Below are 27,776 nucleotides of genomic sequence, written 5' to 3' on the forward strand. Positions count from 1 at the left end.
ACGTGTTCTCCCGAGTCAGCACGTGCCGTGGACCTCAGCATGGAGACTGGGCATTTTAAAGAGAGCAAATTTTTAAGTGTTTGAACTCTTAAGGAGAGATGAGGTCCTGAGCCTCCCTGATGACTGGCAGGATTCGGTTCCTGTGGTTAGGGCTGAGGGTCTCAGTTGTCATTGGTCAGCATCTGTGTGGCCTCTGTTCTTACCTCCTTGCTGTATGCACTTCTCAACAGGGCATTTTGCTTCATGAGGCTCACAAAGGAGAGAGAATCCCAGAAGAAGCAGGGTAGCTAATCCTGTGTGATGTGATCCCAGAGGCATTGGCCATTTGATTTATTATAAGTGAATCATTGGTTCTGCTAAAGGCTTCTTGACAGTGGCCTGCCATCTCTGTGAGATGAGGGTCCTTCATGAACTTTTGAGACAAGGCCTTATGTAGCCCAGGCTGATCCTAGAATTGGCTGTGCAGCCAAGAATGGCCTTGAACTTCTGATCTCCTGGCTACTGGGATTACAGGTGTACGCTACCATACGTGGTTTATATGCTGCTGGGATTGAACCCAGGGTTTCATCTATGCCAGGCAAACCCTCTAAAAGCTGACATACCTAGACCATAGAAGGCTCATGAATAGATATGCTCTTCAGAAGATCCTGAGAGATAGGGGGTGCTCAAGCCTGTTTGCCTGCTCCCTCCTCCCGGCACTGAGCCCTGGCTCCCTTCCCAGAAGAGCAAACAAGGCTTGGGGCAAGCCTGGTGTACTCCCTGCCCTGGCCCTCACACTGGTATCACAGGGCAAAAGGTTATTTCTGGTTGGGTGCCTTCCAGATATATCGTGCTTGGACAGCAACTTGATCTCAAACCACCGCAGTCCCAAGGACTTTAAATGAGACGCTGTATGAAGCCCTGGTGGCAGTCGAGAGCAGGTCTGGCTACACTGGTGGGGGCACCATCCAGCCATGCCGACCGTGGACGATGTCCTGGAACAGGTTGGGGAGTTCGGCTGGTTCCAGAAGCAAGCCTTCCTGTTGTTGTGTCTAATCTCCGCTTCCCTCGCTCCCGTCTACGTGGGCATCATCTTCCTGGGGTTCACTCCTGATCATTATTGCCGGAGTCCCAGGGTGGCTGAACTGAGCCAGAGATGTGGCTGGAGCTTGGAAGAGGAGCTGAACTTCACCGTGCTGAGCCTGGGGTCTGAGAACAAGGCCTCCTTCCTCAGCCAGTGCATGCAGTATGAGGAGGACTGGAACCAGACCACCGTTGACTGTGGGGACCCACTGTTCAACCTGACTGCCAACAGGAGCCACCTGCCGCTGAGCCCCTGCCAGCATGGCTGGGTGTACGACACTCCTGGCTCCTCCATCGTCACCGAGGTACTGATGGGCTCTGCATGTTGGGTAATGTAGAGACTGAAAGCAAATCCTGGATGGTTCCGTGTCTTTCCAGGGAGGAAGGAGAGTCTGACTTCCTGTCCGCTGTGTGGCAGCAGGCTCTGCAGTGGCCTCTGCGTCCTTCCCACCGACTAAGGACCAGAGAGGACACTGAGGCACAGGTGCTATGTGGAGAGCTTGTTTTGCTTTTTAAATTTATTTTACATGTACCCATGTATATGGGTATATATGTATATGTGTTTGTCATGATGCACACTTGTGTATATGTGTGTGTGTGAGTGTGTGCAGGTCAGAAGACAACTTGTAGGCGTTCTCTCCTTCATGTTGTGGGTCCCAGGGCATCAGGCTTAGCAGCAGGCACCTTTATCTCCTGAGCATCGCGGGGCTCAGGCATGGCCTTGTCTCCTGTAACTTGCTGACTCATCTCAGAATCTACCGTCTTCACCGTGTCCTGCTTCCCTGTCGCTGGTGCTGTGGAATCCCCTCATCTCCTCAGGTGGTGACAAGTGGGCCAAGCATTGGCCATGGAGATAATATGGGAATTGTCTTGGCTCGGGTCACAGTATGTGATACCAGTTCTAATTAGCTGAATTTATCCGGGTAAGTTACTCGGTTTCTCTGCGCCTCGGTTTCCCTGTAGGTAAGCAGGATTACCATAACTCCATGCACCGTAAGGATCAGCTGAGAACCAGGAGGCTGACCACAAACACAAACACAATTACACTGTTTATGGCCTGGCGTGATGATATCCAAGGGCCTCGACACCATCATTTAGTTGACTGTGCTCTTGACGGTGAGAGTCTTTTCTTGTTTTTGTTTGTTTGTTTGGAGACAGGGTCTCACTATGTAGCCCTGGTTAGCCTGGAACTTCTCTTTGTAGACCAGGCTGACCTTGAGCTCACAGAGATCCTCTTGCCTCTGCTAGCGAGTGTTAGGATTAAAGGCGTGCATTGGCACACCCAGAAAGAGGGTTTAGCAGAAAGTTCTACTAGATGGCTTTCCCCCTTCATGAGTTCTGCTGAGAGTGTGGGCAATTCGTCCCATTGAGAGGCCTCAGACCCAGGCTCAGAAGCTATATTAGCAGTATCTTGCCTATGGCCAGAGCACAGCTTACCTGGACTGAAAGGCCTCAACATTGTCCTCCTCACCCATACCCTCTTCCCCCAACACATAGGACTACTTGGGATCTCTTTCCCCCTCCTTTCTCATCTTTCCTTAATGGTTTCAATGTCAGTACAGGTAGGGCTGCTCCTGGGAGGAGTCCCTTCCCCCTGGCCTGCTTAGCGCTCCTCTTGGTCACCTGCAGAATGTCTGCTCAACACCCTAATTTATGTGCTTGGATATGCATGTTGGTCCTCGGGTATCTTCCAGTGACAGACACCAAGTTAGATGGCTCACCGTGCAAGGATGCTCAGCTGGGAAATCTAGGATCTGACCAGCACTGTCTACTTGGTCCCAGGATACCCTTTGCTTGGGCTCAGACTGACTTCCAACATGCTGTATAGTCAAGGGTGATCCTGAACTTCTGGTCCTCCTGTCTCTACCTCCTGATTACTGGGATTACAGGTGTTTAGATACCACCACGTAGCTTATACCATCCTGGGACTAGAACCCAGGACTTCATGCATACCAGGCAAATACTCTACCAACTGAGTTACATTCCCTAGGTCTACCTGAGTTCTTTTCTTGGCCTCTTTGTCATTCCTCACCTCTTGTGAAGCCTGAAACCCTAACTCCATCTTGATTCTGATTCACCCAGCAGGTCTAGATAGAACTGTTCCTCTATATAAACAGACCAAACTCTTTCATTTGGAATCAGGGTAGGGTTATTATGCTTAGCAATAAAAATAGAGTGTTCCCAGTTAAAATGTTAGAGAAGCAACAACTGTTTCTATGTAGCACAGGCTAGCCTCAAACTCACAGTGATCCCCTTGCCTCGGCTTTCCAAGTACTGGGCATGAAGGTCTGAACTGCCACACCTGGCTAGCATCTATATATAGCTCATCTCTGGGCGACATGAGACTCTATGCTAAAAAACAAAATAACCCTCCAAAAAGATAAAGAGGTAAAGTGATTTGAGAAACGTCATTCATCATGGGTGTTGTGGGACAGAAAGACAGAATGTATGCAGTACAGACACTGCATGGGGTTTTGATTAGTGTGATTTAAGGGTGCTGACTTAGGGAGTGGGATAGGAGCGATGGAGGCCCAGATGGGAACCTGGAGGACGTGGCCACCTGGGCCGGGGTGGTGCCCTGCAGTGTCAGGGGCAGAGAATGTTATAGGAAGAGCTGACTGACCACACGCACAGGGAGGATTCAGTGAGCCCAAACTTGGTGAAGAGGTTGAGTTGTGTGGTGGTATTCAGGTGGGCAGCGAGGGCTTGGCTTTAGAAGGGAGAGTGCAGCACAGGGCTGAGTTTGAAAGCCAGTGACCTGTCCATCTGGGAACGATCGAGGGTAATGAGAAACGCAGATGTGAGGCCTGGAAAAACCAATAGCTCGCTTGGCAAATGGCCTACTGTGCAATCATGAGGACCACTGTACAACCTAGGGTTCGAGTCCAGACACCCAGGACTTCTGTTACAAGTCAGTTGTGTAACCCCATTGCTCCTGTGAGGGGAAACAGAAGGATCCCCTAAACCTTCTGGGCTGTCTAACCTGGTGTACGCAATGGCAAAGCAATGTAGAGGGCTGATCAGATGGTTCAGTCGGTAAAGGTCCTGACCTCCAAGCCTGATGACCTGAGCTCAGTTCATGGAACTCATGATGGAAGGAGAGGACCAGGAGAGGACCAGCTCCTGCATGTTGTCCTCTGATGTCCATGAACATGTGTATATCACACGGTAAATATAAAAAAGGGAGAGGCCCCGTCTTGAACAAGGTGGAAGGGAGGGAGCAACACTCAAGGTGTCTGACTTCCGCATGTGCATGCCTGCAGTCACACGCTTATACAAGCTTATCATAGACACACGTGTACACACATCATACAATATAGACACATTTTACACACACACACATACACACACACACAAAATGGAAATTGATAGAGGAAGATAGTTATATGTTGACCTCTGATGTCTGTGTGCAGGCACACACACATGTGCATACATATAAACAAATACATGTGCATATGACATGCATGTGCCCAGACACAGAGAAAGCTCAGCTGTGGCAGGGCAGGAGGGCGGTGGAGACAGGTCCTCTCCCTCTTGCCTCACTACTTATCTCAAACCAGAGATCAGGAGCTAAGTGTAGTTACTCATTTCTGCAGAACTAATTTTTAACTCATCACTGCGTTGGACATTGGAACTTCCTTTAGGGAGGTAGATGACCTCTGGAGGTCCCACCTCACGGCTAGGGATTGGGGTCATGAGCTCTCACCCCCCGGGGGAAGGAATAAGATGCACCTTAGCTTTTGTTGCCCTTACCTGCTCTGTGAGCCCCAGCTTCACCACAGCCCATGCAGCAGGCTAGAGAGAGTCACTGGTCCCACCAGCTGTGGGCATTGAGCAATCGGGAGCAGCCTTTGGACGGAGGTGAGCCGAGGTGGCCACGTTGGTGCTTCCCAAATTTACTCGCATACGTGATCCACTAAGGTGGAACCCGCAGAGAAAGGGTGTTTGCACAAGGCCTTGGGTGACTCCGATGAGGTAAACTGTAAGGGTTGTTTTGTACACTGGAAATTTTCCTATCCCTGCTGCAACTCCAGCAGGCATTGCAGATAAACCTGGGAGCCCCCCATCCTCTGCCCCCATCCTTGCCTTTTGTGCAGGTCCAGGTAGGGGCATAAATGTGCCCAGGGCGCAATGGGTGGGTGGAATTTAGGAGTGAGGGGATCTAGACACTGATACTGGACAAGTTTGGGGGAGTGTTGGGCCTCGGTGAGCAGTGGCATTGGAAGGTGAGACTGAATCAAGATGGGCGGGGCTTCCTCTGCTATGACAGCTGTCTGGCTCCACACAGAGTTCTAGGGTAAAGCAGCCGTTTCCACCCTTGAGGAAGGGGACAGAACATTCTACAGCAAGGCTAATTTGCAAAGACCAGATTGAAAACCAACAGTGAGGGCCTGGACAGATGGCTCTGGGGTTGAAGTGGTGGCTCAGTGGTTATGAGCGCTAACTGTTCTTCCAGAGGTCCTGAGTTCAATTCCCAGCAACCACATGGTGGCTCATAACCACCTATGATGAAATCTGGTGCTGTCTTCTGGCCTGCAGGGATTCAGGAAGCACACTCTATACATAATAAATAAATAAATCTTTAAAAAGAAAAGGAAACCAATCAAGAAGAATCAAGTTGATGCCTAGGGCCGGCAGTTCCATGGGCCTCCCCTGCCACATGACTTTGGTAACAGACAGAACATTGTCATGGGACACAGAATGGAGATACAAAGGCACAGTTGAGCTTTGGGTGCCCAGGTGGTGCCCAGGTGGTGCCCAGGTGGTGCCCAGGTGGTGCCCAGGACTGATCTGTCCCCGTGTGTCCTATTGATAGAGCACAGAGCAAGAAGAAAACCCTGCGAATTCAGGGCCTCAGAGGGACACACTGAATGCTTGTGTGACACAGGGACCACACAAAGGTGTGTGTTAGGCTGGGGTAGGTGGAGAGTGTCAGAGTAACACTGTTCAGGGACTTGTCACCCTTCCAGAGCAGCAAAGAGTGTCTGGTCATAGGTTGGTGGATATCTAGGCTGCCATTTCTGCCTGGTGTTGAGTGGCTATGTATGATATCATGTATCTTTCAGGAAAATGAGGGGCGGCGTCAAAGATGCACAGGTCAGTCATGCAGCCCTCAGGAGCTGGGTGCAGCGTCTCTAAGACCCAGTGTTTGATCCCGTGACAGGTCAAGGGTATAGTTCGTATGCCAACTTTAGAATCACTGGATAGCTAATAGATCTTAGCATGTAACTTAAAATGATTCATCATTTACCAGTGTCTTACCTCTGGAGCTCATAGCAGCCCTGGAGGGACCCAGTGTGAATGCTTCAGACTGGGAAGCCGGGGCCTCAAGTTGCTTTGTGGCTATCAAACCCCATAGTGTTGCTCCAGGCTGCTAGAGCCATGGCTTCACGGCACAGAACAGAAGAGAACAGAGGGACAGAGAGTGTAGGATGCTCAGAAGGGTGGGTCATCACCGGGGAGGGCAAAGGGCCCCATTCAGCACTGGTGCCCAGCCTGGAGCCAGTCCTGGCTGTGCCACTCAGTTTCGAAGAGAAAGTGACCTGCTGTTCACAGGCTTCGAACCCTGCCCAGGATGTGCCCTGCCAGAAAGGTCCTTCCCCTGCCTTTGTCCTTCCAAGTCTCTAAACAGAGGTGCACACCTGTCCTTTTCCTCCGTCTCCTGCTTAATTCTACCCCTGGCTCTTGTCATGTAGGACTACCCTTCCCTCTCAGACTCTACCCCATGAAGCCTCCCGACTGTCTTGCCTCTGTCTAGGCCCTTCTGTTCACTGCTTCTCACAGCTCCTTTGGTGATAGAGTTCAAGTAAGTACATAACATCCTCAAGCTCTGAAAAATATGGCTATGGTTCTTTTTCTTCTGAGACAAGGTCTCATGGAGCCTAGACTGACCTTGAACTTACTATGTAGCTGAGGATAACCCTGCACTCCTAATCCTCTCGACTCTACCTTCTTGTCTACACGCCCCCAGTGCGGGTGTCACAGGCATGGGCCACCGTGCCTGGCTTTACATTTCCTTTGTTACATATCTTTGCACTTGGTTATGTTCCCTTGGTGTGTGTGTGTGTGTGTGTGTGTGTGTGTGTGTGTGTACGTGTACAGGTGCTTGCCAAAGGAGACTAGAGGTTGGAGGTTGACATTGTTTTCCTCCGGCACTTCCCATCTTGCTTTGAGAGGCAGGATCTGTCTCTGCAGACAGAGCTCCACATTTTGGTTAGCCTCGCTGCTCAGGAAGACCCTGGGAGCTGCTCATCAACGGTACCCTCTGCACCCCGCCCCCCCCCCCCCCAGTGATGGGATTAAAGGCATGCACCACCACCACCCATCATGCGACATCACTGCCTGGAATGTGTCACGTGCCCGACTTTTACATGGGTGCTGGGGATCTGAACTCTGGTCTTCACACTTGCACACTCTACCCACTGAGTCACCTCCCTGGCTCTTGGCTGTGTTTCTGTATGAAGCGCTTTCTTGGCAGCTAAAAACCCCTCTGAGGATGTTTATCTGTTCTTGCTCCTTTCAGAATGACACCTTGTACACAATGGTAGCCAACTACCAATGACAAAGCCGTCAATATCCTTTCTCACAGACACAGAGTCAAGAAGAAGCTGGGCATGACAGTGCTTGACCTATACTGATGCTTTCTGCAACTTGAGAAAGTGTGTTAGATTAGACACAACTGATCCAGCCTTGGAGGGGGGGGGATCAACTTCTGTGGAGCAGTTTGCTTCATCTGGTGGAGGATGGGAATCGGCCTCTGGCTTTCCCATGATCCTCAGTTTTATTCTCTCTCCACTGCTGCAGTTTAACCTGGTGTGTGGAGATGCCTGGAAGGTAGACCTTTTCCAGTCCTGTGTGAACCTGGGCTTTTTCCTCGGCTCCTTGATTGTGGGTTACTTTGCGGACAGGTATGGAAGGCTGTAACATGAAGGGACTGCTTGTTGGGGTTTCTGTCCTGCCCAGTCCCCACAGTCGTTAGGTCTCAAAGAATCACACAGAAGAAGGTCTACATAAGTTATAAAACTGATTGGCCCATTAGCTCAGGCTTCGTATTAGCTCTTATAACTTATATTAGCCCATTATTCTAGTATATGTTAGCCACATGGCTCAGTACCTTTTTTGGCAGGGCAGGTCACATCCTGCTTCTTCGGTGTCTGGGGGAGGAATGCGGAAAAAGTTTCCTTCTTCCCAGAATACTCCTGTTCTCATTGCCCCATGTCTACTTCCTGTCTGGTTGTCCTGGCTATACTTCCTGCCTGACTACTGGCCAATCAGCACTTGTTTAAAACATAATTGACAGAATATAGACAATTGTTCTGCACCAGAAGGTGGTCCATTTGAGCCAGCCTTTGCAGAGTGGGCAAGAGTGGAGTGTGGTTGGCCAGGATCTATTGTGAAGGGTGATGCAGACAAGATGTGACTGTAGAGACTTCAGGCTGCTGGGACTGGCAGCAGAGAAGCCAGGCCATTGTGGAATTGGCGTGCAAATTGGGAAGAGGAGTGGGGCTGAGAGAAACAGAATGTTATTCTTTGAGCAGGGATGTGGAAACAGATCATTTTGGCTTAAGCAGTCAAGTCTCAGCTGTTTGTGGGCCTGCGCTCAGGCTAGAGGTAGGCGTTCTAACTTAGATGCACAGAATTTGGAAATGTATTTAAATGATCTATGAGATACACAAGGAGTCTGTCAGGTAGACAGGTAGGATATAGGCATGCCTAACCCCAGATTCTTAATCCATCCCTTTGTCTCTGCAGGTTTGGCCGTAAGCTGTGCCTCTTGGCGACCACTCTGGTCACCTCCCTGTCGGGTGTGCTGACAGCTGTGGCCCCAGACTATACGTCCATGCTGCTCTTTCGCCTGCTGCAGGGCATGGTCAGCAAGGGCAGCTGGGTGTCTGGCTACACCTTGAGTAATTACACAAGGGCTGGGTGGGGGGAGTTCCTGGGTCCATGAAAGATGGGGGTGAGGAGGTGGGCCACAGACAGATGAGTCAAATGTGGACGTGGAGGTTTGGAGAGCAGATGTTTGTGGGGTAGCTAGGACAGAGAGAGAAAGAGAGAGAGAGAGAGAGAGAGAGAGAGAGAGAGAGAGAGAGAGAGAGAGATCAGGGTTCTTTTCTCTCAGCAGTAAGTGAGTGAGCATAGGAAGAACCAACAACTGCCCTCAAGTCAGGCGACCTTGACCGTACCTAGCCCTACCATTGCCTCATCTCCACGTACACCCCTGACTGCAAGCATGTTCAGTTCTTGACTCCTTAGTAGAGGAAGACATTGTGGATGGAAACTCATGGCTCTCTGTTGCTATAGTAACACACAAGAGTTCTCTTAGTGTCCTTCAAGTCCCCAAGATTTCTTGCTGTCCCCAAACTCAGCCTTTGGACCCCACCCTTCCCATCAACTGGTTCTCCACACAGTCCCTTTGTCACACCTTATAGTGTCCTTGCTTCCAGAATCCGAGAGGCTAAGCTGCTCCTCTCGCTAGTGGCTAGTGACTGTCCCATCCGCTCCCCTGCCCACCGATCCTGTGGGCACAGCACAGCAGCCCCTCTGTGCTCACAGCCCCCGGAGAGCAACTGACTTACATATCTGTGTTTGACTTTGTATCTCCCACGGGGAAGGAGAAGGCCTTCCGTTTGGGAACAAGAGCATTTGTTCATTTCCTTCATTTGCCTTCCAACCCCAAGAGCAGTACCAGGTTCGCAGAAATCACGCTAAGATATTTGTAGAATTAGGAGTGTACCAGAGCCCTGGGAGACGTCCTAGCTCTGCGGGGAGTTCCTCTGAGTATTTGGGGAGGAGAGGCTTGAGCCTTGAAGTGTGTGTGTGTGTGTGGGGGGGGGGGGGGACATAGACAGCAAAGAAGAAGGCACAAAGAGGGAGGGGCAGCAAGAGGAACCTGGTGGCAAACTGGCCCGGTAAACCTGCGGGCTCAGGTGGAGGGGCGCTAGATCAGTGAGAAGCCAGACAGTGCAGAGTGGGTTTGGGGGAAGGCGAGGTGGAAAGAAGCCAGAGGGGTGATGGGGGGCTATGGCTGGTGAGAAGAAGGAGTCTGGAGCAAGCTCCCCTCTAGGTCTCTCTTCTCTGGGAACTGCCTCTGAGCACCGTTTCTTTTCCAGTTACAGAGTTTGTGGGCTCTGGCTACAGAAGAACGACGGCTATCATGTACCAGGTGGCCTTCACAGTGGGCCTCGTGGCACTTGCCGGGGTGGCCTACGCCATTCCGCACTGGCGCTGGCTCCAGATGGCGGTCTCCCTGCCCACCTTCTTCTTCTTGCTGTATTACTGGTAATGCACCCCCTGCCAGACACGAGAGCGGTATCTGCTTGCAGGACTAGGCTCTGGGGGCATGGAGGGCTGTCCTGACCTCTGCTACTATACAAGCCACCTTCCAAGAGGCAGGAACCCTCACCCTTACTTCTGCGACCTGGCACTTACACACTGTGCATGCTATTCTTTGGACGTGCCCAGGGCTCCTCGCAGTGTGGGCTGCTGTCCTTACAAGAGAGCATGTCCAAATTCACCCCACCCTCAGTTAGACAGGACTGATACTGCAAGGAAGCCCAGAGGCTGCCTACCTGTCCATCTTAAAGGAAGTGCACCTTCTAGAAACTCAAGGCAAGCCAACCACAGGGAGTTGATCCTGGGCCAGTATCAAACAGTGTGTGTTTCTCAGAGGCTCTGAGAACCCTTGGAGATAGCCTACATACACTATGGAGCACAGGGGAAGTAGATGAGAGTGGACACTTTACGACCATGACCGCTGCGTCCCGCAGTCCCTAGAGTCCCTTTAACGACACTGCTTTCCGTCAGGCTGTCTCCCTTTCTTGCCTGCTTTCTCTCCTCAGTCTCCTGTCTCTTCACTTCCCTTCTCACTTCGGGCTTCACTTCACAAAGTCTCCATTACAAAGATCCCGCCAGCTGCTCATCAAACTACACTGTAGGCACTGAATCTCCATTGAAAGCACTCAGGAGTGGACCAATGAATGGAAAGGCTCCGCTGGCAGCCTTCTGTGGGGAGGGCGTGCAGGAACGCAGTGAGGCGCCAATCTTCATAGCTGTGTGTGATTTGCATGTCCAAGGGATAAACACACCCCACAGTGGTAGGCTGCATTGTGCAGGGGAGGGGCCGCGGGTGCTGCAGGGAAACCTGGCTCACCCAGGCAGCATTGGCCAGTTTTACTGAGGACAAATCTTACTTCAGGGGACACTGGGCTAGACTCAGCCTCTACACGGAAGCTGGCACTTGGGTGGGTGGATGGGGCTGGGAGGAGCCTGTTCCCTCCCTGCAGAGTGTAAGAGGTCTTCTGTGAGAAAGAACCCTGGCTCTATGTGTGTGTTTAACACGGGCAGACCATCATCACGTCAGAGTCTCAATCTCTGAGCTGCAACGTCCCAGTCCTGTGGGAAAACCGCTCAAAGTGGACGCGGTGAGGCATGCCTGTAATCCCAGCACTCAGGGTGGGAGTTGGCATGGAGGATGCTGAGACAGGAGGATTGCCATGGGATTCAAGGCCATTCAGGCTACATCAGAAGTACCCAGCTAGCCAGGAATAGATACAAATGCCCTGTCTGTCTCCACATGATCTCAGCTTAAAACTCAGAAGCAACAGACCCTGATCCAAAACAAAAAAGAGGAAAAAAAAGTGAAAGGAGAAAGAAATAGCATGTTGTCCATCCAATCTTAGGACAAGTGAGACTTTTGTGTAGGAAACGGCATGGGCCTTGTTCGGCGGCTCTTTCACATACGACATATGAAGGATGGGCTCTGTGAAGCGCTCAGAACAGGGCTCCAACTTCTAAGAGAGATGGGACCCTGCTTCCTAAAAAAGAAGACGGAAGGGGGAATGCTGCCTGATCCTTTCTGCTTTGGGAATCTTAGCCAGCGGTCCTGAGGAGCAGCGACCGTAGAGCTCATGCATGGGCCTCATAGCGTGGGTCACACAGCATGAACCCCAACTGCGCACCACAGCCTGGGCCTTCCTTTCCAAGCATCTTGGGGAATCACAATCCTAGCGGGGGATCTCAGGCTGCTCCGAGCCATGCCACTGCACCCCTCTTGTCAGGGGCTAAGGTGGGGTGAGTTCTCGGGGAGAGTCACTGCAGTTATGAGCTGTGTCTGCAGGTGTGTGCCAGAGTCCCCTCGATGGCTGTTGTCCCAGAAGAGAACCACCCAAGCCATAAGGGTTATGGAGCAAATTGCTCAGAAGAATGGGAAGTTGCCCCCTGCCGACCTGAAGGTACTGGAATTCAGAAGGGGTTTTTTTTTCAGTGTGTGGGTTTGGGGTTGCCTCCCGATCTACACGGGAGCCCTCCCTGGGGGACTGTCGTGTGTACACCCGCCAAGTGTGGTGAAGACTGACTCTCTCCCAGATGCTCTGTGTTGAGGAGGATGTCTCGGAAAAGCAGAGCCCTTCATTTGTAGACCTGTATCGCACTCCCAAAATGAGGAAGCACACCTTCATCCTGATGTATCTGTGGTGAGTGCTCTACCTAGACATCTCCCTCCACCCTGGGGCGGGGTCGCTCTGCTGCTGTCCAAATGCTGGGTACCTGTAAGCCTCTAGAAAGGGCGCAAGAGGAGCTGAGCAGTCATTGGGTCGGAGCCTTCCAAGGGACCCCTTGGGGCTCTTGTTTTTAGTAAGAGGGGGTGAGAGGTCAATGCTGAGGAGGGTGAAGAAGCCAGAAGGGTTCCTGAGGCTCCCTCAGTCTCAGTGTCTTCTGTCCCGGGGGCAGCTGAGGCGTCGACTTAGTATAGGGTGTGTGTGTGGGGGGAAGGTTCCAGGAGTATCCTTCCTCACATCTAAAGACCTTGTTCCCCACTCCCAGGTCTTTGTGCACCCTTGGTTCATGGATAAGGACCTTGTAGTACATAGATGTACTTATCCCTGTGCCCGCCAAGGGCAGCTTGTACACCCCTCTGTTTCCATGAGGAAGAATCCTCCCTGTTCCCCCAGGTCACCAGCCAATCCTTCACACAGGATTAGCCCTGTATCTGCAGCTACTCCCGCAGTATTCATGCCTGAGCTGCTATGCTCTGGGCCCCCTCCCTCACACAGGGCCCGCCCTGCTGCCCGATTTGCTTTTTTAGTGGAACAGAGAGCTGAGCTAGTCAGGCATGCTGCAGGCCTGGGGGTAAATGTTTGCTGACGGCTGAATACGTGAGTAGTTCCACAGATCCCTCCGATCCCTTCAGACACCAGGCTCATCACTTTTCCCCTGCCTTGGTGCCCTTCACCTCTCTCACCGGGGTCCTGTGCCCAGTCATGGGTGTTACAGCCATCCACGTGGCTCTCTGTCTTTGACTCAGCAGTGTGTCTCCTCCATGTAGCACCTGTGGCCTACTGAAACAGAACAGTGGTTTGCTCTCCTCTCCCGCTCGGCACTACAGATACACACTGCCCAAGAAAGCAGCGACCGGTCCGCTTTCTTACTCCCGTCACCTGGCCCCTCAGCAATCTCCGTATAAACATAGCTTCCGTATAAACATAAACTGGGGTTCTGCAGTTTCTCATGTGTGCGCTCCGTCCTGCAGGGAGCACTGCACGGGGCCATCTCGTACGTGTGACCGCAGCCGGCATCCACCCTGCCTCTCTTAGGCTGTGCTCTGGGAGGCACTCATGTTTTCTCAAACCTTTCCCATGCCTTCTGCTGCCTTCTGAATCCAACAAGAAAGGAGCTGCACTCCTTCTTGGGACCTCATGTGACTCAAACCCAGGACAACTCCCACGCCCTCCCTCCCACACCTTCTCCTTGCTTATTTTAATTTATGTTTGTGTGTGTGTGTGTGTGTGATGTGTGTGTGTGTCTATGATCCACGTGAGATGTCTTTTATGTTCTCCACCTTATTTTTGGAGGCAGAGTCTCTCACTGTCCTTGGACCTTGCTAATTCAGCTAGACTGCCTGGCCAGCAAGCCTCGGGGATCCTCCTGTCTCTGCCCCAGCCAGGAGGTTACAGAATGTGCCATCACACTGGCTTTCTATGTAGGTGCTAGACTTGTACAGCAAGCACTTCACCAACCGAGCCATCTCCCCAGACCACACCTGCAGCTTTTTATTAAGAATTATTAATATTTGTAATGCGGCCACATCTTGGCCATGTGGCCTGTACCAGTCTGTGACACAGGGAACTCATCAGGAGTATGAGAAACGATATGCTGAAATCACAGACAGCTGGGACTGAGTGAGACATCTGTGTAAAGGGGCTGGAACGGTTGAACATAGCCGCGGGGAAATTTTAGTATATATGTAGGTGCAATTCCAGAGTCTGCCAAAAGATGGCAGCACTAATTCACTGACTGGTTGACCAGTTAGACATTGTCCATCCGTGTCCCCCCCCCCCCCCCCTCCCCCCCGCCAAGTGTGACCATGGGCACTGACATTTCAAAGCCAGTTTGGAGGCAATGGTGACAGCTTCCAGATATAGTGAAATAGTGTCATTTCAGCTTAATGACACAAGGTCCCTCAAGTTTGGACTTGAGCGACTGATTTAATGTCTCCATTTACTATGATGTGGGTCCATGATGTTGCCATGCCTTCCATGAAGATGGCCAGAGTTGGTATGGTGGGTGTGGTGTGAAGAGAGGACCTGAAAACGCCTGATAAAGACAGCACCATGGAGCCAGAGACCTGGCTAGTCAAGCCATGGATCCTTGACTTTGGATGGGCGATGCTGATGCTTATGACTGTATCCCTACTTTTGCTGTGTGCCAGGAGCTATACGAGGTTCCTTTGCCTTATATCTCACAACAGAGCAATATGCTACCTGCCAGCACCATCCCACTCCCAGGCGAGAAGACAAGCAAAGAATGGTCACTCGATTTCCCAGGGGTCACACAGCCTACAAAGCAACGGACACCAAGTCCCGTGTACTCACTTGGTGCCTGCACCTGCTTTCTGCTTTGCGGGCCTGTGGGAGTGCTCAAGGTCACTCTGTGTGCGGCTCAGCACAGTTCCAGACACCTGAGCTTGCAGCAAGCAGGAGGATCTGACCCCAGTCTCTCCCTCCCTCCCTGTTTCAGATAGGCTTGGGGAAAGATTTTACAGTAGGTATCTTGGGGATGTCTGTAGGACTGTCACATCTGTGAGGATGCAAATTCCTCTCAGGGATCCTGGCAGGACACTCTTCATACCATCCTAGCACGTCTTGCACCCAATGATGCATCCTTCTGTGCCACTGACTGGGGTCCTTAGCGCTGGCTTTTGACCTGTGATCTCTTCCTCAGGTTCTCTTGTGCCGTGTTGTACCAGGGCCTCATCATGCACGTGGGGGCCACAGGTGGGAACCTCTACCTTGACTTCTTTTACTCTGCTCTGATGGAGTTCCCTGCGGCCTTCATCATCCTTGCCACCATTGACCGCGTCGGCCGCATCTACCCCATGGCCATCTCCAATCTGGTGACGGGGGCAGCCTGCCTCATCATGATCTTCATCCCACACGGTAAGTTGTCTGTTTTAATCACTTCCCAGATAATGGAATCGTGGGGGTGTGTTGTAACTCCCTGATAAGCTTCTGGAACGAGAACAAAGGCAGGGCGTTTTCTTGGCTAGACTTGAAACAATTTTAGATTGAAATATAGCAAACATATACTAGGCACATTCTAAGTGAATGACTCAATTTGTTAAATATACAGACATCAGGGAGCAGAGCCCAGAGGTTGAGGATACTTTGAATACTTAGTGTCCCCTCCAATCCTCACGATCAATACCACTGCCTTGCCAATCACCTTTCCTGACCTCTGTTGCCACAGAATAGAGCCACCTTGAATGTGCTCTTCTGATCCGTCCTTTAGACCGACGAGCCTGTCTGTGTTGTCACACGGCTGCGCGTTTTGTACTACATTTTACTACATTTTCCTCTTTAGCATTGCAGTGCTCCTTATAGAGACTTCACATCGTTTGATCTGATTTTGCTTGCAGGGTTTGTCCATTGGCAACAGAGCTGTGCTACATAGGCAAGGTAGACAAGGGTCCTTTGTTCCCTTGGGGACAGATCTGTGAGCATACTGTCAGAATACACAGGGACACTTGAGTTTCGCTTCAGCGGACACCTGACAGCTTTCCAAAGATGGTCCGGCCACTTTCTGCTTCCCCCAGCAACATGGGAATGTCTCATCCCCTCTGTGGCACTTGGTCCCACAAGTCTCCAACAGCAGTTGGGTGGTGGGTGTGAGCATTGCTTCTTAATTCCTACAACCCGAGACAAACCTGGTGCATAGAGGGTCCAGGCAGAGTTCCTCGAGGCAGTTTTAATTTGAGCATATAAATTGCTCTTCACCTTGGAATCAGTAATTCCTAAGAAGACTGAGCCTCTCTCTCTCTCTCTCTGTTTATTGTTGTGCCCTGCAGTGTGAACCTTGTGAGCTGCTTTGGCAGCCTCTCATGCAGGTTGTTACAAAAAAGATCAGAAGGTCTTTTCTCAAGAGTCAAACTGGGCAGAACATGAAAGGTGTGTGTGTGTGTGTGTGTGTGTGTGTGTGTCTGTATTTATGTGTGAGTGTATTTGTCTGTGTGTATTTGGGTGTGTGTGTGTCTTCATCTGTCTGGATTGTGTGTGTATGTATGTGTGTGTGTGTGTCTTTGTCTGTCTGGGTTTGTGTGTGTATGTATGTGCATGTGTGTGTGTGTGAGAGTGTGTGTGTATGTGTGCATGCATGAGCAGGGGGGAGACCCTCTTGTACCTCTGAAATAAGACCTCCTTTCATCTCTCCCATTTCCCTATTTCTAGATTCCGAGTGAGATTTTTGAATGGTGTGACTTTGATGCCAGGAGGAGGAGTACAGAGGGCTGAGGCCGTCCTTCACTGCCTATCAGAGCTAGGGCATTGCTGGGCCCAGGACCCTTCTGACCTTCGTGTCTCCACGAGTGCTCTCCTTGGCTCACTGCTATGGCAGTCCCTTTTGTCTTCTATCCATCATTTGAGGACATCCCAGGCACCTGTGTGCCCTAGAGCCTCAGGAGAAAACTGAACAGGGAAGGCCCCTGCTGTGGGTTGACTCCCAGAGAGGAGAGGAGGAGGAGCGATGGGCATTGGCTCCACTGAGATCAGGAGGTCTTGGCAAACCTAAATGGAGTGGGAAAGGGGTGCTCAGGCAGGGTCAGCAAGGGTGGGGACTCTAGGGGGTGGAGCCTGGCCTTAAAGGAACAGTACACATCTGAGTACTTAGTGTTGGACAGTTAGGGGAGCAGGTGGCACGAGGCCCAGCGTTAACTGGAGATGACAAATTTAGCCCAATAGTGATCTCAAATGCTGAGATCACTGGCCTTGGCAGGAGTGGCTTAGCTAAACTACAGCGTACATAGATCCTTGGTACCCCGGACAGAAGTGCAAAGAGACTCATCTGTCTTCTCAGGGCAGGAATGCCATCTTGTCCAGTGACCTTAACTGGTGTGGACCTTCCATGGGCGGAACAGTGGAGCAGAAACCATGTTGTGCCACAGGCAAGCAACTTCTGTTCTCTTTGGGAAGTCACCAGTCAAGTCAGTGTCTGGGGACAGGGCCAAGAAGACATGTGTGTAAATACAGAGACCTTCTTAGGGAGGGGACCTGGCTCAGAGCCATGGGCACTTGAGCATTGGTGACAAGCCAGGCCAACAGTGGATGGCAGTTAGTGATACTCTCTCTCCCTGTGTAAGACCTTCCTTTCTTTGGTTGGAAATGAGGATTAGGTGGAGGCTTGCTTCAAGAGCTGTGTTTATGCCACACCTCCTGCACCTCAGATACCGAGTCAGCAACATCTTCCTGTGTAATAACTAAAAGCCAGATTTTCACTTCTGTGGGCAGACTGGGCATTTGCATCGTACCTAAGTCCCACAGCAGCCCACAGACTGTGTTTGTTCATTCCACGGGGGCTCAGCAAGCCAAGGCATGGGTAAATACATGGCATATTTCTGTTTGGCATGGCTGGTGGAGTCAGGATAGATTTGAGAAGTTCAATCTTTCTTATACACGAGGAACCTTCTAGAATATGCCATTAACAAGTCCCCAAATCACGCGGACATCACTTTGCTTCTCCAGGTGGAGAGGATTATTTCTTTGACTCTTCCAGCTTTCCAGGGTCCTAGGCAGCCCAACCCAGTTCCAGCTTCTCCCCTGTTGGCTCCAGCTCACGCAGGGAGCATCCTCGCGCCAATCATCCGTTTGCTTCTCCCCAGAGCTGCATTGGTTGAACACCACCCTGGCTTGTCTAGGCCGTATGGGAGCCACCATTGTGCTGCAGATGGTCTGCCTGGTGAATGCTGAGCTGTACCCTACATTTATCAGGTGAGGCCACAATGGGGAGGGACACTGAAGTAGCCACCTGTCTGCCAGACAGAGGGCAGCATTACTAAGACAGTTCTGGAAGAGGCCGCCAAGGCTGGGTCCCTGTAATAGTGCCTTTCTTTGCTGTGAGAAAATACTGGACCAAAGCAACTTAAGAAAGGAAAGGTTTACTCTGGCTCACATTTCAAGGGGCTACAGTTCATCATGGTGGGGAAGGTGTGGCTTGCTAGAGTGGGAGGCTGGCTGGTCACACTGCCTTGGCAGCCAGGAAGTAGAGAGTAAACAGGAAGTGGGTGCAGACTAGAAAACCAAGGCCCACTCTTAGTGACTCAAGTCCCCGTCTTTAGAGAAGTGACCAGTGAGGTCATTTTCCTGTGATTGGGTCATCTTTGTGGTTGTTGGGTTGTGGTTCTTGATATGTTCTGCATACCAGCTCCTCATCCGATACCGGACTTGGATGTAATCACCTTCCATTCTGAAGGCTGCTTTCCCACTCTGGGGACTGCTTTCTTGATGAACAGAGGCTTTAAGTTTGCACAGTCCAACATCTCTTTCACTTTTGCTGTCTATGCTTTGGTGTTTTTTTTTTTCTTTAAAGTCTTGTATACACAGAGTGAAAGTGACTTTTTCTAGAATACAATTTGTTGAGTTTGGGTGATGGATGTATAGTGCGTACATATACATTTTTATATATTACTCTTCAGCTCTTGGCACAAGCAAACTAGAGCATATTTCCACAGCCCCCGCCAAGTTTCCTCACACCTCCTCACATCAAGTCTCTCGTAGATGCCTTTCTGCCTGCCTAGGTTTACCTATGACCACCAGCAAATGAAAAGTCACGACACAGGGGACTTTGTCTAGCTTCTGTCACTAATTATGATGTGCTGTATTTGCCTTACTGTGTTTGTCAATGCCTTGTTCTTTTCTGAAAAGTCTTCCAGAATGTGAACGTTCTGGTACCCGCTTCTCCATCAGTAGGCGAGCCTTGCTGCTAGCATAGGCTAATGAGGCAGCTGCTGTCAACGTCCAGGGGGAGCCTTTGAATGGATTCGTGTTTTTATTTGACTCAGAAGAATACAGGGATGGAATTGCAGGGGTAGGCTTAGATATATGTGTGTTTAACTTTATTAAAAAAAAACCAACAGTAAACCTATCTTTCCAAAGATACTGTGCCTTTTTCATCCTCCAGGCCTGTGTTGAAGATGGAGGTCAGGGTTTGGTGTGTTCACTTTGAGGTCCTCTTGGGAGGCAGAGGCTTCTTGGCAACTTTACTTTTCCTAAATCCTGATGAGGCTCAGTGTCTGTGTGTGAGCTCACTGCCACCATGAAGAGCTTAGTTTTTAGAGTTATTTAAAACACACTTATCATGTATGTGTGTGTGTGTGAGACAGCCTGTGTGTAGAAGCCAGATGACAACTTGCAGGAAGCTCTTCTCTCCTTTTACCACAGGGCTCTTGGGGATCGAACTCAGGTCATTAGACTTGGCAGCAAGCACCTTTACCTTCTGATCTTTATCTTCAGCCCTAAGATCTTAACTTGAAAAGAAGATTATTTTAATTGTGAAAGTAACTACTTCGTTTGAACTTAAAAAAATGGATATTATCCTAACCTACCCCTGGATAGCATTTGGCTTATTACCTTAGGTTCTTTATTCCTTTGTATAAGTTATTTCCTCTCTATTTGTTCTTGGGAAAGTATGGAGGAATATCCCAGCTATCCAGTTCCGCTAACAGCTGCAGCTCAGTGAGCGGGACGACACAGATAACTCAGCCTGCTCTTTCCTTTCTTCAGACAATTCCTTTGTTAAAAGAACATATCTTAAACCCTTGTTTACAAAATGTTGCTTGATCTGAGCACAAGGAGATGAAGATGAATTAAGGGGAAAACTTTTTTTCCAGGGCTAGATAATGAGACCCTGTCTCAAAAAACTAAAACAAATCACTTGTCATGGCTACCAGACCCAGAGACACGATCAAAGGTGCTGTGTGTTGCTGTAACAAAATTCCTGAAATAGCCAACTTTTAAAAGGGAAAGGTGTAGCTTAACTTCTGTTTCCAGAGGTTTCCATCTATGGTCACTTGATCCTGTTGTTGTGGGGTTGGGGCTGAAGATAGCAAAAACACCATGACCAGAATGTGTGGCCAGGAAACTAAATAGAGAGAAGGAAGAGGAAGGACTGGGGTTCCCATCGCCCACTTAAGGCATACTCCTGCTAACTCAACTTCTTTACATTAGATCCTACCTCCTAAAGGTTCCATTTTCTCATTATAGCACTGCCACCCAGTGACCAACTGCCTAACACACAGGCTTATCCGAACATCTCCCTAAACAATAACAATTGCAAAGTGTCTGATTCTCTATGGAGGAGTGGTACCTCCCTGAGTGCCCCTTTCTGCTGTGTACTGGGTGATGAGCATCCACAGAAAGTAGGCAAGGAAGCTGGATGCCCAGAAACAACCTTAAACCCGATGCCTGTGCATACACAGCCATGCGAGTTCCAGTATCGACAGTTAAGTGAGTCAAATGCAGATGGCAAAAGACATTCGTGGCCACCCATCCCTTGTAAACGTTCCCGATTCAAAGACATACTATCTGAAATGCAGAACCGTTACTCACGGTGGGGTCTGAGCCAAGCAGCTCTCTTTACCTTCTGAGTATTGATGTTGATACCAGGCATCACCTGCTATGAATCTGGGTCTTCTAAACTTAGTCACACACAGATATTGTGTTCTCTTCCCAAGTGACAACACATCACAGCCCTGGGACAGGAGTGGGGCAGAGCTAGAGTTTAAGTCCAAGAATATATATGCGCCTTCATCTCCATGGGGCCCTGAGCTGGCCTTGAGGAGTGTGAGGGCTGAGCATAGGAGGTACAGTTAGAGAGGCAGGCTGTCTTTTTCCGCTGCTGGAGCGGTGGTAAACCCATACCTACCTCTGTGCCCGCCTGCCACCGTCTTTCACACAGCTCTTCCCCAGAGCTGCGGTTTTGAGGGACTGAGCGCTCACCCTGATCTTGTGCCTTCCCGAGGATGCTGCGAACACCTTGGAGCTGAAACATGAACCTGACCCGTTGGGTCTCCGTGTCTTTCCAGGAACCTTGCAATGATGGTATGCTCTGCCCTGTGTGACCTGGGTGGGATCTTCACCCCCTTCATGGTGTTCAGGCTGATGGATGTTTGGCAAGCCTTGCCCCTCATTTTGTTTGGTAAGACTTCATGGGCTGTTCCCTGCCTCAGGCCTGGTGGAGGGCCTTATGGGAACACTCAGCAGCTGCTTGTACAGTGGGCATCGAGGATGGAGCATGGGCTTCAGCTAGCTGTCTCCTGAATCTTTCTGCCTTGCATTTCAGGAAATAATAAGATGTAATTCCCACAGAGTAGCCAGAGATTTCCATCTTGTGCCTCCAGAATCTCTCAGCCCATCCTGCAGTCTACAGGCTGATAGTCTTTTGATGTAATCTCCCACTTTCTTGTGCATTTAATTCCTTCTTGTAAATTTATTTTTATTTCATGTACAGTGGTTTGCCTACATGAGGGTGTCAGGTCCCCTGGAACTGGAATTACAGACAGTTGTGAGCTGCCATGTAGGTGCTGATAATTGAGCCTGGGTCCTCTGGAAGAGCAGCCAGTTCTCTGTACTGCTGAACCATCTCTCCAGTCCTGTGCATTTAATTTCCAATTGGTATGCATTGAGCATACCGTTGCTAGGGGTATGATGGTGGTGAGCGATTATCCCTGTCTGAGTGTGGTGGTGCTCAGCTGTCATCCTAGTGCACTGGAGACTGAGGGAAGATAACCACACAACCAAGGACTTGCGAGGGCTGTATGTGAGACCTTGTTTCTGAGAGCAAGGTGGAGAAGGACATAAAGAGACACACGGGAATCCACATTCTCTTTCCTCTTTGTTGATAAACTGGACTGGTGAAAGAGGATAGGAACACCATTTCTGTCCCCCAGCCTAGAGAAGGAGGGGCCTAAGACATGCTCATCCACCAGCAGAAGGATAAAGGTCTGGCTGTGTGCAGAAAGATTCCATGCCTGGCATAGGCAAATTCAGAGAGAATTCAAGGGAGAGAGAGAATTAGAGAATGGATTGGAGCAAGAGGGAGGGAAGGGAAGAGAATAAGAAAGAGGGAAGAAAGGAAGGAAAGAAGGGAAGAGGGAAGGGAGGAAGGAAAAAGAAGGGAAGGAAAGAGTAATAAGTAGGGCACATATAGGTTGGCCATGCTCTCCAGCTCTGCCTCCACCCCATCTCTATACTTATATACCTATGTATCTGTCACCTCTGTATCTAAGCGTGCTGTATCTATGTATGCTTCTATTATCTATCTTTTTTCTTTCATCTTTTATGCATGTATGTATCTATCAGCTATCTATCTGTCTGTCTGTCTATCTATCTATCTATCTATCATCTACCTATCTTTCATTTATCATTTATCACCAATAAACCAACCATCCATCTGTCTCTCTCTCTCTGTACCTACCTATCATCTGTCATGTATCTATCATCAATTAACCAATCATATCTATCTATCTATCTATCTATCTATCTATCTATCTATCTATCTATCACTTAGCTATCCCAATGCATACATTCCTCTATTTATCTACCATCTATTTATCAGTCACCTATCACCATCTGTCTATCTATAATAACAATTTAAAACTGATATTTACATTTTTATAAGGTATTCAACTTCACATATCCCATGATGCTTAAATATTAGTTACTTTGGAATTTCATGCTTCTGTAGAAGCAAAATGAAGGCAAATATTGCCTTGTCTTTCCCTAAATATCCCATTGCTTCCAGTTCTTTCCTAAATGTTCTTGACAGCTTTCAAAGATAAACAGCATCTCTTCCCCACCCTCTCCGGCTCACTGCCCTCGTGTAAGGGGCATGAGTGTGTTCTAACACTCTTCCTTGAACTCTGTTTCATTTGTAGGGGTTTTGGGCCTGACTGCTGGGGCCATGACATTTCTTCTTCCAGAGACGAAGGGTGTGACTTTGCCTGAGACTATTGAAGAAGCAGAGAACCTACGGAAGGGGTGAGGGCTGTGGTGCCAGAAGGGGCGGTGTGGTCTCCTCCTCTATAAAGGGTCACAGCATCGCTGCTCACTCTCACTCTCTAAAGGTTGGAGAGGGCTTTGCAGATGTTTGTGGGTTGGAAAGATCTCCAGAGCTGCTGGAGATGGGAACCGAACTCAGCTGCTGAGCTCTGCGAGGAAAGCAGAAACACAAACCCGGCTTCTTAGTGGTCAGCTGTCCCATGCTGCATCAGGGGTAGTGGCAATTGTCCCATGCTGATTCAGGGAGTGGACAGTTGTTCCATACCGCATCATGAATAGCAGGAAGTTGCTCCACACTGCATCAGGACCACGGGGTAGTTGTCCCATGTTGCTTCAGGGACAGTGAATAGTGGTCACGTGTTGTATCAGAGACAGCCGGCCTTTGCTGGTCTGCCAGAGCACCACGATCTCTGGCCCACCTGACTTTTGAACATCTGTAGAACTAGTCTCCTGACCTTCTTAGAAATTGTTGGCTCAGACTCCCTAATGGCTTCCTGTACAAAGAATGTTAAGTCAGTAATGAGAGGAGGAAAGAAAAAAATGCCAGGTAAGGAAGTCTTTCTGGCTCCGCTCATGACTCTCTTGCCTCTGTGCAAGAGAAAGACTATGGGAGCCATAGGGACCTGGACTTAAAATCAGACATTCTCATATGGTTTGGGGTCTGCCATTTAACCCTAGGTTCTAATGAGTCCAAGGGCTGCCATGAAAACCCAGGGAGCCAAAGCGAGTTCGTGGGACTGACCTGTTTTCAGCTATCTCGGGTGCCCAGCCAGCCTCCCATTTTCTCTTGCCCTCCTGCAGCTTGCGTGGTTAGCTCAGTGCATCTCAATACTTAGGATACAGAAACAGACGAGTCAGAAAGAGATCTTGGGAAAAGGCAGAGTCTCTCTCTCTCTCTCTCTCTCTCTCTCTCTCTCTCTCTCTCTCTCTCAACTTTTGAGATAGAGTCTGTATAACTCTGGCTGGCCTAGAATTCACTGTGTAGACCAGACTGTTCTCAGACTCATAGAGATCCCCCTGCCTCTGCCTCCTGAGTGCTGGGATTAAAGGCACACAACCGTGCCTAGTGGTTCTTTCCTTTTTTTCTTTTATTAAGAATTTTTAAAAATATAATCTTTTCTTATTTTACATACCTATCCCAGTTCCCACTTCCTCCCCTCCCCCTCTTCCTCTCCCTCTCCCTCCCATCTCCCCATCCACTCCTCAGAAAGGGTAACGCTTCCCACGGGGAGTCAACAAAGTTTGACACTTCACTTTGAGGCAAGACCAAGACCCTCTCCCTAAATCTAGTCTGAACAAGGTATCCCTCCAAAAAGAATGTGCTCCTTCCTAGATGCCAGTTCAAGCGCTTGGGATAAATACTGGTCTCACTGCCAGTGGCCCCACAGAATGTCCAATCCTCACAACTGTCCCCCACATTCAGTGAGCCTAGTTTGGTCCTATGCAGGTTCGCCTGCTGTTAGTCGGTGAGCTCTCATTAGCTTAGGTCAGCTGTTTCTGTGGGTATCATCATTATGGTCCTGACCCTTTTGCTCATATTATTGCTCCTCCCTCTCTTGGGCTGGTCTCCCCTAGCTCAGCCCAGTGCTTCGCTGTGGATCTCTGCATCTGCTTCCATCAGTTGCTGGTTGAAGGTTCTATGATGACAATTAAGGTAGTCATCAGTCTGATTACAGGGGAAGGCTTTCCTTTTGACTTAGAAAGTGAGCCCAGGAGGTGGTTTAGGTTCTGCCAGTGGTGCCCCAGAGGCAGGTGCCCTCTGAACCTTGCTGTGAGATATTCTGGGGTTCTCAGCACCAGTTAAGGACATCGGTTTAATGCTGTACACTGTGGAGGTGACCTCCTGTTTTTGGTTCCAATAGGCAGAAATGAATAGCTGATGTTCTGTTATCAGACTCCAACCAGATTCTTCATGATTTATTGATAGCGTGTGATCATCCTTTAAGACCCTTGTGGGATACTCAGTCCATCTGCTCCTGCCCTGTAGGGAGGCTGAACACTCCTGACTGGAGTCCTGCTTTGTGTAGCCTTCCTTCTCTGTGTTCCATACAAAACCAGGACACAAGCCATTTGCGCTAACGGTTATCTTTGCCTATTGCTGGCTCTCCTGCTCTCTCTGTTTTGAGACAAGGCTGCATTTTTTTATATCCAACAGAACATCTCATTTTTTATTTATTGACAATTTCATACATGTAATTAATGTATCGTGTTCCGACCCACCCCAACTGTCTGTCTCAACACTTCCTCCATGTACTCCTAAGGTATTTCCTTCCCCCTTCATGCTGTCGTCTGTTCTTTTTGTTTGTTTTGTTTTGGGTACCCCATCTTTTTGAGAGTTTTATTTCTGGGCAGAGGGACTAGGCAATGTGTTTCCCCACCTCCTTCCCAGGTCCCAATGACAAACTAAAGTTTGATTCTACCAAAGTTACTTCAGGAATAATGAGTTTGTTAGGCTTGCTTACAGATCCTGGCTCTGGGGTTATAAATAAGATCATGGGTGACCCCAAAGCAGCAGCATTGGAAAGTCAGTGCTTGCATGGATGGAGGATCTCCTTTTAGGCTGCCTCAGTATAGACGCTCTAGTCCCTCCTTGAGACCCCAAGGCCATGTGTAATTTGGGCAGGACTGCATGCACCCTGCTGGGAGGAGGGACTGGGTCCTGAGTAGAGGGTCTGATAGTCCTCCCCATACCCTCCTCTTCGGAGGGAATGTCAACAGTCCCAGCTGTGATGTTCTTTACAGATACAGCTGTCTGATGAAGACAGTGGTTGTTTTGCTTGGAGGATAGTCCTGTGCCACACCCATTAAATCCAATTAGCGCTGCCTGTTGAAATGTTGACTGACCTTGCTGGCTTGATCTTGTTCAGGTCTTGTACAGGTAACCATAGCTGCAGTAAACTCATGGGTGCAATGGCCATGCCATGTCCAGAAGACAACACTCTTTCACTGTGCCCTTCCCCATCCTCTGCCTTTTATTCCTCCTGTCCCTGCTTATTCCTTACTCCCCAAGCCTCAACGCTGCAAGTTTCTTTATCAAGGCATGGATTTTTTTTAAAATTAATTAATTAATTTTTCCACTAAAAAATTTACACTTCCTCCCCTCCTCCCATTCACCTCCTGCTCCCCCACGCACCCTCCTCCTTCCTTCTCCCTCCTTAAGAGAGGGCAGGGAACCCTGCCCTGTGGGAAGTCCAAGGCCCTCCCCACTACATCCAGGCCTAGGAAGCTTTGCATTCAAATAGTCTAGGGTCCCAAAAGCCAGTACATGCAGTAGAAACAAGTCCCAGTGTCTTTATCAATGGCTTCTCAGTTAGCCCCCATTGTTAGCCACATTCAGAGAGTCCAGTTTGATTACATACTCATTCAGTCCCAGTCTAGCTGGATTTGGTGAGCTCCCATTAGAACAGGAATACTATCTCAGTGGGTGGACCAACCCCTCGTGGTCCAGACTTTCTTGCTCATCTTCTCCCTCCTTCTGCTCTTCAACTGGACCTTGGAGGCTCAGTCCGTTGCTCTGATGAGGGACTTTGTCTCTATCTCCATCTGTCACCGGACGCTGAGCAGGATGTCTCATGACTCGTGTTCCAACACTTGAGACACTGAGGCAGGCTCATCCACATGGTGACTTTGAGGCCAGCAACAGTTATATCTCAAGACCCCATGTCAAGTATCAGACAAGCGTGATGTCGACTGTTTATTCACTAACTGTAGTTTTGTTTATGGTTCCTACAGGAGATCAAAGGCCAAAGAAAACAAGATTTATCTTCAGGTCCAAACAGGCAAACCTCCAGAAATCTGACAGGGACCCTGTTCCAGGACCTGAGTGGCAGAGAGAAAAGGGGTCTCGCCACTTGGAGAACTGCCAGAAGCCTTTGCCTTCCCATACTCCTCTATGTCGCCATCTTCCAATGAATACCAACCCTAAACAGTTTTCTGAAAGTCCATTGTCTTGTTTCTTTCGACTCCCGGAATGCCCTGGTTGTCTTTGGCCTGTCTGTCTGTCCTGGTGGTAGTTGCTGGTACTGTTGGTGCATACAGTTCTTGCCTTACAGCAGTGGATCTCAACCTGTGGGTCATGAACCCCAAGAGGCCATCAGAAAGCACCCACATTCACATTATAATTTGTAACAGTAGGACAGTTACAGTCATGAAGTAGCAAGGGAAAGAATTTTCTGGTTGGGGGGTCACCAGAACATGAGGAACTGTATTAAAGTTTCACAGCTTTAGGAAGGGTGAGAACCGCTGCTTGTTTTGAAGGTGCACGGTCTTTAAGCATGGCCACCCAAACAGGCCTCTGCTTTCTGTCGTAACTGCTGTATTCCTCTCTGAAAGAAGACACCTTTGCTCATGTAAGTATTTATATTGTCAAAAGCATTTTAACTGGGGATG

The 27,776-nt window shown here is 49.6% G+C and overlaps 1 protein-coding gene across 1 annotated transcript; it reads left to right on the top strand.

Annotated features, from left to right (window-relative positions):
• Positions 1–849: 849 nt before the first annotated feature.
• On the top strand, positions 850–27,326 carry LOC125391396 (solute carrier family 22 member 1). Its single transcript, XM_048420748.3, has 11 exons — positions 850–1,367; positions 7,867–7,970; positions 8,815–8,969; positions 10,176–10,344; positions 12,182–12,296; positions 12,430–12,536; positions 15,283–15,497; positions 18,212–18,320; positions 21,413–21,525; positions 23,264–23,366; positions 27,120–27,326. The coding sequence occupies exons 1-11, from the start codon at positions 954–956 to the stop codon at positions 27,184–27,186; spliced, it is 1,671 nt and encodes a 556-aa protein (XP_048276705.3). The 5' UTR covers positions 850–953; the 3' UTR covers positions 27,187–27,326.
• Positions 27,327–27,776: the final 450 nt, after the last annotated feature.

Source organism: Myodes glareolus, chromosome 1 (assembly GCF_982192425.1).
Source record: "Myodes glareolus chromosome 1, mMyoGla1.1, whole genome shotgun sequence".
NCBI lineage: Eukaryota > Metazoa > Chordata > Mammalia > Rodentia > Cricetidae > Myodes > Myodes glareolus.